The sequence below is a fragment of the Chiloscyllium plagiosum genome, unplaced genomic scaffold (assembly GCF_037043375.1).
Source record: "Chiloscyllium plagiosum isolate Xiang-an unplaced genomic scaffold, Cpla_swu_hap1 HiC_scaffold_14, whole genome shotgun sequence".
Classification (NCBI taxonomy): Eukaryota; Metazoa; Chordata; class Chondrichthyes; order Orectolobiformes; family Hemiscylliidae; genus Chiloscyllium; species Chiloscyllium plagiosum.
The window spans coordinates 20,232,595-20,249,285 of NW_028270152.1; the positions used below are offsets into that span (position 1 = coordinate 20,232,595).

At 43.4% G+C, this 16,691-nt stretch overlaps 1 protein-coding gene across 1 annotated transcript in view; it reads right to left on the reverse strand.

Annotated features, from left to right (window-relative positions):
* LOC148147929 (uncharacterized) overlaps window positions 1–16,691 on the reverse strand; it is a 45,586-nt gene that overhangs the window by 10,677 nt on the left and 18,218 nt on the right. The window contains exons 2-3 of the mRNA XM_087994112.1: window positions 7,008–7,152; window positions 3,197–3,454 (exon numbers count right to left, since the gene is read on the reverse strand). Of these exons, the coding sequence (XP_087850238.1) occupies window positions 3,197–3,454; window positions 7,008–7,113 (364 nt within the window). The 5' untranslated portion in view covers window positions 7,114–7,152. The remainder of the gene's footprint in view (window positions 1–3,196; window positions 3,455–7,007; window positions 7,153–16,691) is intronic.

Genomic DNA, 16,691 nt, shown 5'->3' on the forward strand with positions numbered 1-16,691 from the left:
CCACAAGGCTCAGTGTTGGGACTACAACTTTTCATTTTATACATGAACAATCTGGATGAAGGCACTGAGGGCATTCTGGTGAAGTTTACAGATGATGCAAAATAGGTAGAGGGACAGGTAGCATTAAGGAGGGAGGAGGCTACAGAAGGAATTGGATAGGTTAGGAGAGTGGGCAAAGAAGTGGCAGATGGAATACAAAGTGGGAAATTTAGAAAATAGGGAGAAAATTCAGAAGTCTGAAGTGCAAAGAGACTTAGGAGTTCTAGTCCAGGATACTCTCAAGGTAAATCTGCAGGTTGAGTCAGTTGTTAAGAAGGCGAATGCAATGAAGGCATTTATTTTGAGAGGACTTGAATTTGTGGGCAGCACAGTGGCACAGTGGGCGGCACGGTGGTACAGTGGTTAGCACTGCTGCCTCATAGTGCCAGAGACCCTGGTTCAATTCCTGGGCGACTCTCTGTGTGGAGTTTGCACATTCTTCCCATGTCTGTGTGGGTTTCCTCCAGGTGCTCCAGTTTCCTCCCACAATCCACAAATGTGCAGGTTAGGTGAATTGGCCGTGCTAAATTGTCCGTAGTGTTAGGTGAAGGGGTAAATATAGGGGAATGGGTCTGGGTGGGTTGCGCTTCGGTGGGTCGATGTGGACTTGTTGGGCCGAAGGGCCTGTTTCCACACTGTAAGTAATCTAATCTAATATATATAAAAAAATTAAAAGCAGAGATATACTTCTGAGACTTCATAAGGCTCTGGTCAGACCACATTTGGAGTATTGCGTGCATTTTTAGGCTCCATATCTCAGGAAGGATGTACTGGCCTTGAGGCATGTTCAGAGGAGGTTCATGAGAATGGTCCCAGGAATGAACAGCTTAACATATGAGGAACATTTGAGGACACTGGGTTTATACTCGATGGAATTTAGAAGGATATGGGGAGATCTAATTAAAACAAACAGAATACTGAATGGCCTGGACAGAGTAGATGTTGGCAAGATGCTTCCATGGATAGGAGAAATGAGGACTCGAGGGCACGGCCTTAAAGTAAGGGGACTACCTTTTAGAACGGGGATAAGGAGAAACTTCTTCAGCCCGAGAGTGGTGAATGTACGGAACTCATTGGCACAGAAGGCTGTGGAGACAAGGTCATTTAGTATATGTAAGACTTGAGATAGATAGGTTCTTGGGTATCAAGGGGACCAAGGATTACGGAGAGAAAGTGGGAGAATGGGGATGAGAAACTTATCAGCCATGATTGAATGGCGGAGCAGGACCAATGGGCTGAATGTCCTAATTTCTGCTCCTATATCTTTTGGTCTTATCTCAAATCCAACATCGCATCGCACGTGGACAGAAGATGTTGGAACTTAAAAACCAACATTGTTAAGAATATTTCTGACTGAATCACTTTCCACACAGGCCTACACGCTAACACCAAGAAAATCTATTCCTAATCAGGGGACGCTACTGAAGCAAATAGCGTCAGCAAAGCAAAACATTAATTAGGTTCTAATGTCAAATGTGCAACTCCCAATGGAGACTCCCACTGAGTTCATTATGAATGCCAACAGCATGTGAGGGTATCAAAAATATAACACTTGCCTTGTGTAATTTGCTTGTGACTATCAGATACACATGACTGACTATGTTCTTCACGCAGACAGTTTACACTGTTTCAACTTCAGACATAGGTTTGAGAAATATATTTAAACAAATACCGAAAAATAAATTTAAAAAACACAAATACAGAAAATGTTAAATGCCAAGCAACCTGTGCCCAGTTAATAACCCCATCTATAGCATGGACATGTCTAAAGTCACCCAGTATACTATGTATCTTAGTAACTCCACGTCACTGAATCTTGTATCCATTTGATATTTTGATTACTAATTAACCTCTGTGGAGTTTGTTGATTATGAGTTCCCATGGTAACAGGCTTTGGCCTGCCCAGCTGGAACTCAACAGGTTGATTAAAAATAAGTTAAATAAATAAAAATACAGCAGGCCTCATGGGGGTCCTGTTGTGGCACAATGGTAGCCTCTCAACTGGGAGGCTCAGGTTCAAGTTTGAGCTACTCCAGAGGTGTGAACAGATTGATTAGAATTTTTAAAAATAAAGCAGACCCCCAAGGCCCTCTTGTAATGCAGTGGTAGTGTCCCTACCCCTGGACCAGGAATCCCAGGTTCAAGTCCCACCTGCTCCAGATGTACATCTCTGAATAAGTTGATTAGAAAAGTAGGTTAAATTTTAAAAACACAGACCCCCGGCTGGTGTTAGTGTAGTGTTAATGTCACTAGCCTAGTAATCCAGAATGCTTCATGAGTATTGGCTCAAATCCTATCGTAGCAGGTGGTAAAAATTGAATTAATAGAAAAAAAATCAAATAATGCAGATTCCCTCGTAATGGACTTTGCTTGTAAATTTCTGATTGGCTACACGGATGCTTTCCTGGTTAATGGTAAAAAAGAAGTCACAGTGAATTAGAGATGGAAAAGCCATTCAATTGTGTGTGATAACATTTCCAGATATAATTAAACAGCCCCAATTAAATGGGTCTTGCATGTAAGTACCTAATTGGCTGCAAAGGTGATTTGCTGGTGGTGGTCGGCAGTTTGAAAAAAATGTCGTGGTGATTTAGTGGTGGAAAAGTCATTTGGTTGTGTGTGATAACAGTTCTGGATACAAAATGTTTAAAAAGTAGATTCAATTTATGTTTGTGCCTAGACATCATTGCAGGGGAAGCATGTGTGTCCATCAATGCTATTAATGCCTTTAGAGAAAGGTAGACAGTGCTTTATTTCTCTCTCTGACTCCATTTTGATTTAGTCCCTTCCTGCTCTCCTTACTCTTCCCACACTTAGAAGCATAGAAACATAAAAAATAGGTTCAGGTGTAGGCCTTCAAGCCTGCGTCATCATTCAATATGATCATAGCTGATCATACAATTTCAGTATCCCACCCCCCCATTTTCTCTTCTTACCCTTGATTCCTTTAACTGCAAGGGCCACATCCAACGTCCTCTTGAATATATCTAACAAACTGGCCCATCTCAGAAAAAGAGTATTGCTTCTTGAAGGTGCCCTCTAAATAAAACAAGCCCATTCCTCCAAAGGTGTATGGAGTTGGCAAGGTGACTCAGGGGTTAGAATAATGGGCAAGGTAACTGCATTAAAGGAAAGTGACTAGACAATTCAAACTTACCGATATAGTACACACTGAGCATACCCATGGCAATGCTGACCAAACCAAGCATGATTAATACTGCATAGAAAATTTTATCACCGCAAGAGTACCGGCAGCAGATGCAGCTGCACTCATATCGGTCTCGGGATTCTGACCCAGCCAAGTGACTGAAGGCTGGCTCACACTGTCTCTGTTCCAGCAAAGGAATGGTCACCAGCCCATTGGCAGAGGGTTCCTGAGCAATAATGATGGTTGAGGGCCTTGAAAGGAATTGACCTGCAATGTGAATAATGCAACAAAATTCAAGATGAGCAACAATTTTCTCTGAACGGCCGAGTAATGTATCTGTGTGAAATCTGCTTCACAAACAAAATAGTTACCAACAGACACTTGATGAGGTTTATTGGGGACTGATAAAGTGCCAACTTTCCATTGTTCAACAATTAAGCATGCAAAGGTGCTAAATGAAGGAGAGAAGTAAAATTCTGGTCAATGGAGGTGAAAACCTTTGAAAAGTGGCTAAGCAGAAAGTTCAGAGCAGAGGGTCAAGAAAGCTGAGGACTCCATCACAGAAGTGATGTAGAGGGAGGTGGGCAGTACAGTTATGTAGAATCAGCAAATCAGAGGGCATGTAAGCCAGATAACTGTATGTTCACATTCTATCTTTGACAACAGAATCAAAGCTGAAATTTCAGAACAATCCTGAGGAAGGGCTAGAGTGGGAGAGGAGCAGTCTTTCGGTTGAGACATGAAACAAAACTCTGTCTGCCTTCTCAGATGAACAGAGAAGTGTGTATGACCTTACTTTGAATGAAAATGTGGACCTTATCCCTGATGTTGTTGTCAAACTTTATTTCTCAATCTACAGCACAAGAATTTGAAAATGCTGGAAAAACTCTGCATGAGTTGTAGCATCTGTGAAGAGAGAATCAGAATTAATGTGTCAGATTGAGTAGGCCTCTATTTCTATTTCAATGAAGAGTAATTGGATGTGAAATGCTAAATCTGTTTCCCTCTGCACAGATGCTGCCAAACCTGCTGGGTTTCCCCAGCATTCTCTGTTTTTATTTCATACCTCCAGCATCTGCTGAAGAAATTCCTCTTTATCTCAGTTCTAAAGGGTCGTCCCTTCACACTGAGGCTGTGACCTCGGGTCCTAGTCTTTCCTACTAGCAGAAACCATTCTATCCAAACCTGTCAGTATTCTGTAAGTTTTAGTCAGATACCCCTCATCCTTCCAAATATCATCAAGGTGGACTTAGAGGCAGTGGTATAGAATACAAAAGTAGGGAAATAATGATGAAACTGTATAACACACTGGTGAGAGTACAACTGGAGTATTGTGTGCAGTTCTGATCACTACATTACATGAGGAACTGGAGAGAGGACAGAGAAGATTTACTATAATATTGTCAGGGCTGGAGAACTGCAGCTACTAGGAGAGATTGGGGTTGTTTTCCTTGGAATGGACACGGGTGAAGAGTGACTTGATTGAGGTAAGCAAACTTGTGAAGGATAGCAGTCGAGTAGACAGGAGGGACCTTTTTTCTTGTAAGAGAGTTCAAGAATCAAAGGTCATGGATTCAAGCTAAATGGCAGAAGGGTTAGCAGGACATGAGGAAAATCTTCTTTATGCAGAGGTTGGTGCGTGTCTGGAATTCACTGCCTGAGCTGGTGATGATGGCAGAGATCCTGAACTCTTTCAAAATGTACCTGGATCTACATCTCAAGTGATGCAAACTGTAGGGGCTATGACCCATTTGCAGGGAGATGGGATTAGAAAGGGTGTCTTTGGATCGGCACGGAAAAGATGGACTGAATGGCTCCTTTCTGTGCTGTATCATTTTTATGGTTTTATGGAGACAAAGTTATGCTCCTCAATCGCTTCTCAAACATCAAGCTCTTCATACCCAGGATCATTCTTGTGAGCCTCCTCTGGACACCCTCACAATATTCCAAATCCAGTCTGACCAGAGCCTTATATAGCCATAGCAGTACATCTCTGCTTTAAAATTGAAAGAACTGCAGATGCTGTAAATCGGAAACAAACAGAGGTCACTGGAAAAGCTCAGCAGGTCTGGCAGCCAAGATGTTTCATGAATTCTTTGGAATTATTAATTAAATGATCATTCCCATTGCCTAAGTATGGTCACTGTTTATCAAATCTTTGACCGTAACTGTATCTTTCAATCCATATTAGCACATCCGTAAATCAATAGTGGACCTTTCCCTTGGTTCCAGTGTCCAATCTATAACTTGTTATTCCAACCATGATCTCATCAATAGATCACAAAATATCAACACTTTCTTGCCATGCATTGTATGTAAAACACAGGGACATTTATTCTTTTGTAAGTTAGGTTTCTGAATCTTTAAAGCTCTTTTTCCACCCACTTCATTGAAATGTCTTTTAACCATTTTGGATATTTTTCATTTCAGTTTTCCCTCAAAATGTACAGCAATAAAATTCTGATTACCTGGCACTGCCTGGTGCCAGTAAATCAAAAATGCTGGTTAATGCAAGGAATGCTATGCAACACTATACTTAAATGGGCAAAGTAGAGAGAGCTTAATGGTATCTTGACAGAGTAAAGATATTGCAATGCTGATATATTTATTGTGGAAAACCAGAAGCATTAAAGGACCCTAATAGTATCAGTTGTTTTAGGTAGTCAAGCTAACAGGACTAACGTTTTTAGAAATTATATTACTGGTCTGGTAGGAGACAGCTCTCGGAAATGAAAAGATTAAATTGGGAAAAGTAGCTGATTTGTGTTTCAGCTCTCGTTTCCATGGATTCAAGCCTGCATTATTTCACATCTATCTAGCTCTATCTAGCTAGACACTCTCTACTCTGAATAGGCAGCATTTCTGTCTCCACCTTTTTGAAGAATGACTAATGTCAGACCCCCTGTAAACTTTAAAAATTGAAAGAACTGCAGATGCTGTAAATCGGAAGCAAACAGAAGTCGCAGGAAAAGCTCAGCAGGTCAGGCAGCATCTGTGCAAAGAAATCAGAGTTAACGTTTTGGGGCTGGTGAGGTTCTGAGAAAGAGTCACAGGACCGAAACGTTAACTTTGATTTTTCTTCACAGATGTTGCCAGACCTGCTGAACTTTTTTCAGCAACCTCTGTTTTAGTCTCTGTAAACTTTATTTATTCCAATATGCAAAATATTGATTGCAGCTCTCTAGTAAAGTCCTCTTTTCAGAGTCTCGATAATATGACAGTTGATGTCAAAGTTATATTAGGAGAAAGTGAGGACTGCAGGTACTGGAGATCAGAGTCGAGAGTGTGGTGCTGGAATAGAACAGCCGGTCAGGCACCTTCCGAGGAGCAGGAGAATCAACATTTTGGGCATAAGCTCTTCATCAGGAATGAGGCTCCGCATTATGCCCGACTTGTCAAAGTTACATTGCCATGATAAACATATTCAGTCCTATTAAGCGACAGTTACCATTTTATGCGAACTTCACAATGATCAGCTGAAGCTGGTCTCGGGCTGGGGGGATAGTGTGAGATTCTAGTTAGTGGAGTACGCCAGTTGATACTGTGCTAAATAATGCAAATATTACTACACTGATTTCCCCACATTTATCATATATCTGCCCTTTCTCCTTAATTGTCTATGTGTGCTTCCAATTTTTCTCACAATTTTCTGTGCCCTATAGCTATGTCTTGTCAATCTTACTCTCTTCATTTATCCATGTTGTTACTTTAGCATCAGTCTTAATCTTTGAACCAAATCCTTTATGCAACACTTTATTAGATACAATCAGATTTCAAGTGGAGATATATTTAATACACAGACTGTCAACATAGCAGTTACCTGAGTAAGGCTTGGTGACCTCAAGGCTGGAACTGGTGCGATGTAGGTCATTAATAGACTCCACAACGTGGAGTTCAATTTCGTGCAGGTCACTGTCATTCTGCATCAAGAATCAAGATGAACTGGAAGGTGCTATTTTCAATATCTGTATTAAAATAAGTGCAAAAGTACCATTGTCATTTACAAAGGGATTGAAGTGCAGTGAAAGCTGCTTAAACAGAACGCAGTGTTTGCAGGATAATACCTTCACTGAATGGTGATTATACTTGAAGCAGGTGATTGAGAGGCTGCAGACAGGAGGGAATGAAGTCGACTCGCCACATTACTTCCTCATAGTCACTCTCACTTCCCATAAGTTAGGCCATTGAAACATGTGTAAGCCAGTCATCAATTACTCATACTGGTTACATACCATCCTTAGCACATGTATTTAGATGGTGAACCTTGACGGAATTTGATCAGGATATTGTGGGAAAGAATGTAGGAATAAGGGAAAGTCATCCCTGATTTTATTCTTTGTTGCATTCACTTCCTCTTTCCTCTTCATTATTAGCCATGCCTTCAGTTCATTGGATGCTGCTTATGAAACTTGCTGTCTGAATCCTTCAATGTTACTATTCCCCTTTAAGACTATCTTGAAGAACACTTACCACTTCCTGGAAGAGTGTGACTCACTCCCCTGGCAGTTGCCAAGACATGACATAACAAGGCATGGGTGCTGTGAGCATGTAGGTAGATGCCAAAGGAGTAAGCAAGCAGCCCTGTGATGTAGCCTGGTCCACTGCGTGACTGGGATTCCGTCCCTGTGTGCAAAGTGTCCTTGCAACAGCCTTTCACTCTTATTTGCTGCTGTACCCCCACAATGCAGGGTGTCTGTGTGCTTCCTAAGTGGCCTACAAGTGCATCAGAGAGGTGCCATGAGGCAAATGTCAGATACCAGACATCGGCTGACTATGAGTAAGGGGTGAGTGCACCTGGTGGTTGTGCATTGTGATGCTGTTTGGCGCTGAGCAACAAGGAGGCAGGTTGCAGCCAGGTAAATTTGCCAGGTGCCAGTTCTGACTTGCAAGTTGTATCGAGATGGCCCTCATAAGCTTCTTGCCTGATTCTGCCACAAATTCCATCATAGCCCCCGTTACTCAGACCCCAATAAGATTCCAGCCCTGAGTCCCAAAGAGACCTGCGTGGATGGCAGATTACCACGGCAATGCAATGACCAGCTTTGTTCTACATGAACAAAGGGAAAGTCTTTTTTAGAAATTTCCAAGCCTGATTCCCAAAGCTCCAAATTCATCTACAAAGAAACTAGCCCTCCTGATGCAATAGCTGAAAATGTGTGGCTGGAAAAGCAAGGGCTTTTCAGGAAGGGCTTATGCCCGAAACGTCGATTCTCCTGTTCCTTGGATGCTGCCTGACCTGCTGCGCTTTTCCAGCAACACATTTTCAGCTCTGATCTCCAGCATCTGCAGTCCTCACTTTCTCCTCCTGACGCAATAGGCCTATCTACATAACCAGCTGAACAGTTTTCCCTCTGATCGATATTGCAGATAACCAAGATCTCATCTTCATCACTTGTGTTTACCTGAACTTCAATTCTAGAATGGGCAAAAGGTTCAATTGGTTGTCAAAGAACTGATCACTCTTCTTTGTGTTTAATACTTGTCGAAGTGAACTGCAATCTTCAGTTGGATTTTTCTTGATTGCTGCGATGTGTGACCAATATATGCTTAGATCTTTCAAGGCAAGTGTGTAAATAAATAATCTATTATGTTTCAACCCACAAAAGACCACACACAAAAAAACGTATTGATTTTGGACAGTAAGGGGAAGAATCATAGAATCCCTGCAGCATGGGAGCAGGCCGTTCAGCCCATAGAGTCCACACCAACCCTCTGAAGAGCATCCCACCTAGAACCACCCTGTCCCAGTGACCCTGCACTTCCCATGGCTAACCCACTAGACTGCACGTCCCTGGAGACTATGTGGCAATTTAACTTGGCCAATCCACCTAATCTGCACATCTTCAGAATGTGGGGGGAAACCAGAACACCTGGAGGAAATCCACACAGACACAGGGAGAATGTGCAAACTCCACACAGACAGACAGTTGCCCAAGGTTGGGATTGAACCTAAGTTCCTGGCAGTGTGAGGCAGTAGTGCTAACCACTGAAGTGCTAGCCACCATGCGGCCCCAAAGTTGGGGTGTTTATGTTTCTCACTTCTCCTCACTGAATCCCCTATGTCAACATCCAAGAATGACCAGAAATATAGCTGATGGTATGTTCTTAGAGGTAAAGGGTACGATTAAAACAATAAGTATTTTAAATTGATGTATAATAAAGGAAAGGATTCTGCCGAATTATCAGTCAGAGCAAAGACAGCCGAAATGGATGGGGTGAAAATGGACTCTCAGGGTGTGCTGGCTATACTTCAGGCCGGTCCAAGTGGATTTTGCATCACGACTTGCTAGGGGAAGTAAGACTGAACTAGCAGAAGGACTTACCATGGTCTTCCAATCATCTCTAGAAATGGGGGAGGTGCCTGAGGATTGGACAAATATCAAACCTTGCAGGTAGATAAGATAGTGAAGAAGGCGTTTGGTATGCTTTCTTTTATTGGTCAGACTATTCAGTACTGGAGATGGGAGGTCATGTTGCGGCTGTATAGGACATTACAATTAGATTTGATTACTTTAGATTTGATTACAGTGTGGAAACAGGCCCTTTGGCCCAGCAAGTCCGCACCAACCCTCCGAAGAGCAACCCACCCAGACCCATTCCCCTATATTTACCCCTTCACCTAACACTACGGGCAATTTAGCATGGCCAGTTCACCTGACCTGCACATTTTTGGACTGTGGGAGGAAACCGGAGCACCCGGAGGAAACCCACGCAGACACGGGGAGAATGTACAAACTCCACATAGACAGTTGCCTGAGGCGGGAATTGAACCCGGGTCTCTGGCGCTGTGAGACAGCAGTGCTAACCACTGTGCCAACATGCCGCCCCAGTGGTTAGGCCACTGTTGGAATATTGCGTGCAATCCTGGTCTCCTTCCTATTGGAAAGATGTTGTGAAACTTGAAAGGGTTTAGAAAAAGATTTACAAGGATGTTGCCAGGGTTGGAGGAGTTGAGCATATAGGGAGAGGCTGAACAGGCTGGGACTGTTGTCCCTGAAGCGTCGGAGGCTGAGGGAAGCCTTGGTCCAAGTTCTGCTCCAACTGTGTGTCTGCACAGTTTTTAAATATTTTTAAAATAGCTACAAGGAGATTTCTAGTTTAATTTCAGTGGTTGGTTGAGGATTTAATAACAATAAACAGAAAAAAAATCTACAGATGCTCGTAAAGGTTCGCATTCATGTAGAGAAGACTGAATAGTTGTATGAGGCAGATTGTACATGACTAATCCAATTGATTTTTTAAATGAAATAACAGAGAAGTTTAATGATGAGGATGTTACTGAGATAAATTGTAAGAAAGCATTTGACAATATAACTTTTAAATAGCTGGCTAACAAGGTTAAGTCTCATGTGTCAACTTGGATTAAAAAAATTTGTTGAACCATACAAAACAGTCCAGTTATTTTCCATACCGAAGGAGAGTGGTACACCCAAAGATCAGTGCTAAGATGACTGCCTTGATTGATATAAATGACGGAGAATTTGGAAAAAGATTCTAAACGTTTGCCAATGACACCAAACACTGAAATGAGGCAAACACTGAGGCTCATACCAATCGACTGTAGCATGGCTGCACTAGTCAAGCAGAATCAGCAAGAAGGGGCAGCTGGAATTTATTATGGGAAAGTGTGACATGATGCATTTTGGCTGGAGGACAAGAAAATGGCAATATCATCAACGGCACAGTTCTACAGAGCATGCAAGGACAAAGGGCCTAAGACCATAAGAAATAGAAGTGGACGTAAAGCCATTTGGCCCATCGAGTCCACTCCGCCATTTAATCATGGCTGATGGACATTTCAACGCCACTTACCTGCACTCTCCCCATATCCCTTAATTCCTTGCAAGGTTAAGAATTTATGAATCTCTGCCTTGAAGACATTTAACATCCCAATCTCCACTGCACTCTGTTGCAATGAATTCCACAGGCCCACCACTCTCTGGGTGAAGAAATGTCTCCTCATTTCTGTTCGAAATTGACTCCCTCTAATTCTAAGGCTATGCCCATGGGTCCTAGTAACTCTACCTTACAGAAACAATTTCCCAGCATCCACCCTTTCTAAGGAGAAAGTGAGGTCTGCAGATGCTGGAGATCAGAGCTGGAAATGTGTTGCTGGAAAAGCGCAGCAGGTCAGACAGCATCCAGGGAACAGGAGAATCGACGTTTCGGGCATAAGCCCTTCTTCAGGAATGGGGAAAGTTTGTCCAGCAGGCTAAGATAAAAGGTAGGGAGGAGGGACTTGGGGGAGGGGCGTCGGAAATGTGATAGGTGGAAAGAGGTCAAGGTGAGGGTGATAGGTCAAACTGGGGTGGGGGCGGAGAGGTCGGGAAGAAGATCTCAGGTTAGGAAGGCGGTGCTGAATTTGATGGATTTAACTGAGACAGGGTGGGGGGAGGGGAAATGAGAAAACTGGTGAAATCCGAGTTCATCCCTTGTGGTTGGAGGGTTCCTAGCCGGAAGATGAGGCGTTCTTCCTCCAACCGTCGTTTTGTTGTGGTCTGACGATGGAGGAGTCCAAAGACCTGCATATCCTTGGTGGAGTGGGAGGCGGAATTGAAATGTTGAGCTACAGGGTGGTTGGGTTGGTTGGTCCGGGTGTCCCAGAGGTGTTCTCTGAAACGCTCCGCAAGTAGCCGGCCTGTCTCCCCAATATAGAGGAGGCCACATCGGGTGCAGAGGATGCAATAGATGATATGTGTGGAGGTGCAGGTGAATCTGTGGCGGATATGGAAGTTTCCTTTGGGGCCTTGGAGGGAGGTGAGGGGGGGAGGTGTGGGCGCAAGTCTTGCACCTCCTGCGGTTGCAGGGGAAGGTGCCGGGAGTGGAGGTTGGGTTGGTGGGGGGTGTGGATCTGACGAGGGAGTCACGGAGGGAGTGGTCTTTACGGAATGCTGATAGGGGAGGGGAGGGAAATATATCCTTGGTGGTGGGGTCCGTTTGGAGGTAGCGGAAATGACGGCGGATGATGCGCTGTACATGGAGATTGGTGGGGTGGTAGGTGAGGACCAGTGGGGTTCTGTCCTGGTGGCGGTTGGAGGGGCGGGGTTCAAGGGCGGAGGAGCGGGAAGTGGAAGACAAGGGCGGAGGAGCAGTTCCACTTCTCGCTCCTCCGCCCTTGAACCCCGCCCCTCCAACCGCCACCAGGACAGAACCCCACTGGTCCTCACCTACCACCCCAGCAATCTCCATGTACAGCGCATCATCCGCCGTCATTTCCGCTACCTCCAAACGGACCCCACCACCAAGGATATATTTCCCTCCCCTCCCCTATCAGCATTCCGTAAAGACCATTCCCTCCGTGACTCCCTCGTCAGATCCACACCCCCCACCAACCCAACCTCCACTCCCGGCACCTTCCCCTGCAACCGCAGGAGGTGCAAGACTTGCGCCCACACCTCCCCCCTCACCTCCCTCCAAGGCCCCAAAGGAAACTTCCATATCTGCCACAGATTCACCTGCACCTCCACACATATCATCTATTGCATCCTCTGCACCCGATGTGGCCTCCTCTATATTGGGGAGACAGGCCGGCTACTTGCGGAGCGTTTCAGAGAACACCTCTGGGACACCCGGACCAACCAACCCAACCACCCTGTAGCTCAACATTTCAATTCCGCCTCCCACTCCACCAAGGATATGCAGGTCTTTGGACTCCTCCATCGTCAGACCACAACAAAACGACGGTTGGAGGAAGAATGCCTCATCTTCCGGCTAGGAACCCTCCAACCACAAGGGATGAACTCGGATTTCACCAGTTTCCTCATTTCCCCTCCCCCCACCCTGTCTCAGTCAAATCCATCAAATTCAGCACCGCCTTCCTAACCTGAGATCTTCTTCCCGACCTCTCCGCCCCCACCCCAGTCTGACCTATCACCCTCACCTTGACCTCTTTCCACCTATTATATTTCCGACGCCCCTCCCCCAAGTCCCTCCTCCCTACCTTTTATCTTAGCCTGCTGGACAAACTTTCCCCATTCCTGAAGAAGGGCTTATGCCCGAAACGTCGATTCTCCTGTTCCCTGGATGCTGTCTGACCTGCTGCGCTTTTCCAGCAACACATTTCCAGCTCCACCCTTTCTAAGCCTAGGAGTTCCTGTGCTTAGATCTTTAAAGATGACTGGATATACTGGGAGTTGCAGAATAGAAGAGAACTTCACCTTCATGACTAGATGGACAGAGTATACAAACCAAGCCTTTATAGACCTTTTTAGAGTCATAGAGATGTACAGCACTGAAACAGACCCTTCAGAACAACTGGTCCATGTCTCAGTGGTTAGCTCTGCTGCCTCACAGCACCAGGGACCTGGGTTTAATTCCAGCCTCGGGTGACTTTGTCGGTTTAATTCCAGCCTCGGAACCTTGTCAAACACTTTACTGAAGTCCATATAGATCACATACACCACTCTTTGGGCTACAACTCAGGTATTTGGAACTGATTATCCTACACTAGGAAGAATTTGACAGCTCTTGAAAAATTCCAAAGGGCTTTGACCAGAATGGTTAAAGGAGAAATGAAATTTGATGACAAAGTTATGTTGGAGAAGCTGGAACTGTTCTGTTTTGAGAAAAGAAAGTTGCAGGGAGACCTGATAGAAGTGTACACAATTATAACACATTGAGATATTGTTATAGAGCAGACCAAGCTACCTCAAAATATATTAAGAAGGTAGCCTAGACGTTATTTTTTTCTTATTTTAAAGATATTTATAAGGCATTGCCTTCCAAAAGTAATTGATTGGTCAAACTACATTTTATTGTTAAAATCTTAAAATACAAACTAAATAAAAAGAAAAGGAAAAAAAACTGGCTTAACTGGAACTATCAAAATGCTGAATAAAATTATATATAAATATATATATATAAATAAACTCCAATTAATTAACTGTTCCAATATAGTAATATCCTATAAACATGGCCTTGGCAAGGGCAAATTCAGTAAAACAGATTGTCTCACATACAATTCTAGCAGCAGGAACAGAACCCCAGATTTTAGCTGTAACAGAAACAAGAATAAGAGCTTCCACATCCAGCTTCAAGATGCCAGCAAACATTCCTGAAAGCCAAAACTAAAAATCCTGATTCTGTGCAAGCTTGACTCCACCCATTCAGGTTGCTTCTATTGTTCCAACTTCAGAAAAAAACACCCAAGACCTCACAAGCTGTTTACTTTGAGCAGACTGCTTGGTACTGCTGTCTCAACCTTTCTTCTTAAAAAATAGGACAAAAATACATTTCCATAGTATCGTCATACTCCTCCTTTAAAAAAAATGAACCATCAGTGTACAAAGATGGCTTCATTTTTTGACAAAACCTTTAGCTTTATGCTATTAGTAGATACAATACATTTACATTACAGAGCCTCTTAGCACGCAAATACTCACTACCACAGTCCATCTTAGTGCATTTTCTCATGCTACCAAATGCCTGTTAATGTTCATCAAAGTTGCGAGAACGCATCAAGCGATCGTGTTCTCTCTGGTGTAATTTTCAAATTGAATGGCTGCAGTAATAAGCTCCATCCAAACAGTATGGTATTTTTATTCCTAAGTTTTTCCAAAAACTTTAAGGTGTATTGATTAGTATATACAGTTGTGTCAGATGCATTACTGGTAATAGAAATGTTGAAATGTTGCAATGCTAACAACACACTCAATGTCTCTTTTACAATTGTGGAATAGTTCTGTTACTGATTATTCAATTTTCTTCAAAAATACCCAGTAGGCCTTTCTATCTTCTCATCATTTTCTTGCAAGAGTAAAGCAATGACACCCATGTCATTCGCATCGATAGCCACCTTGAAGTGTTTTGCATAGTTAGATGTGGTTAACACTGGGGCTGTGGTTAACACAACTGTCAGGCTGTCAAATGCCTTCTGATATTACTCTGTCCACTGAAATTTTTATATTTCTTCAACAAGTCACTCAGCGGGAGATTACATTGCTAAAATTCAGTGCAAACATCCAATAAAAACATTCAGTACCAGGAATTGTAGTACTTTGTGAAAGGTATGGGAAACTCCCCACTAACCTTTGTTTTCACATCCCGTGAAGCCATTTGTCTATATCCAATAACATGGCCCCAGAACATGACTTTGGCTTTTGTGTACTCAGTCTTTCATTTTTAATATAGTAACATTCTAGGATACACTTAGGTACTTCTTCTATGTATGCTCTTTGATACAACTGGTTTAGTTTTTCATCTTTCTGTTGTAATTCAGCTAATTTCTCTGAATTAAAAATATTCACTGTCCTCCACATGCTCCTTTTTTTCTCAGCCATTTGATCAAACATAGTTTCTGATAATTGAACTTCAGCTTCCTTATCTTCACTCATTAGTTTCTCCTCCTACTTAACTGGACAAGTTGTTGGAGAGAATCCTGAGGGACAGGATGTACATGTATTTGGAAAGGCAAGGACTGATTAGGGATTGTCAACATGGCTTTGTGCGTGGGAAATCATGTCTCACAAACTTGATTGAGTTTTTTGAGGAAGTAACAAAGAGGATTGATGAGGGCAGAGCGGTAGATGTGATCTATATGGACTTCAGTAAGGCGTTTGACAAGGTTCCCCATGGGAGACTGATTAGCAAGGTTAGATCTCATGGAATACAGGGAGAACTAGCCATTTGGATACAGAACTGGCTCAAAAGTAGAAGACAGAGGGTGGTGGTGGAGCGTTGTTTTTCAGACTGGAGGCCTGTGACCAGTGGAGTGCCACAAGGATCGGTGCTGGGTCCTCTACTTTTTGTCATTTACATAAATGATTTGGATGCGAGCATAAGAGGTGCAGTTAGTAAGTTTGCAAATGACAGGTGTAGTGGATAGCGAAGAAGGTTACCTCAGATTACAACAGGATCTTGACCACATGGGCCAATGGGCTGAGAAGTGGCAGATGGAGTTTAATTCAGCTAAATGCGAGGTGCTGCATTTTGGGAAAACAAATCTTAGCAGGACTTATACACTTAATGGTAAGGTCCTAGGGAGTGTTGCTGAACAAAGAGACCTTGGAGTGCAGGTTCATATCTCCTTGAAAGATAGGATAGTGAAGAAGGCATTTGGTATGCTTTAGCTATTGGTCAGAGTATTGAATACAGGAATTTGGAGGTCATGTTGCGTCTGTACTGGACATTGGTAAGGCCACTGTTGGAATATTGTATGCAAGTCTGGTCTCCTTCCTATCAGAAAGATGTTGTGAAACTTGAAAGGGTTCAGAAAAGATTTACAAGGATGTTGCCAGGGTAAGAGGAATTGAGCTATAGGGAGAAGCTGAACAGGCTGGGACTGTTTTCCCTGTAGCGTCAGAGGCTGAGGGGTGACCTTATAGAGGTTTACAAAATTATAGGGGCATGGATAGGGTAAATAGGCAAAGTCTTTTCTCTGGGGTCGGGGAATCCAGAACTAGAGGGCATAGGTTTAGGGTGAGAGGGGAAAGGTATAAAAGAAACCTATGGGACAACGTTTTCACACAGAGAGTGGTACCTGTATGGAATGAGCTGCCAAAGGACG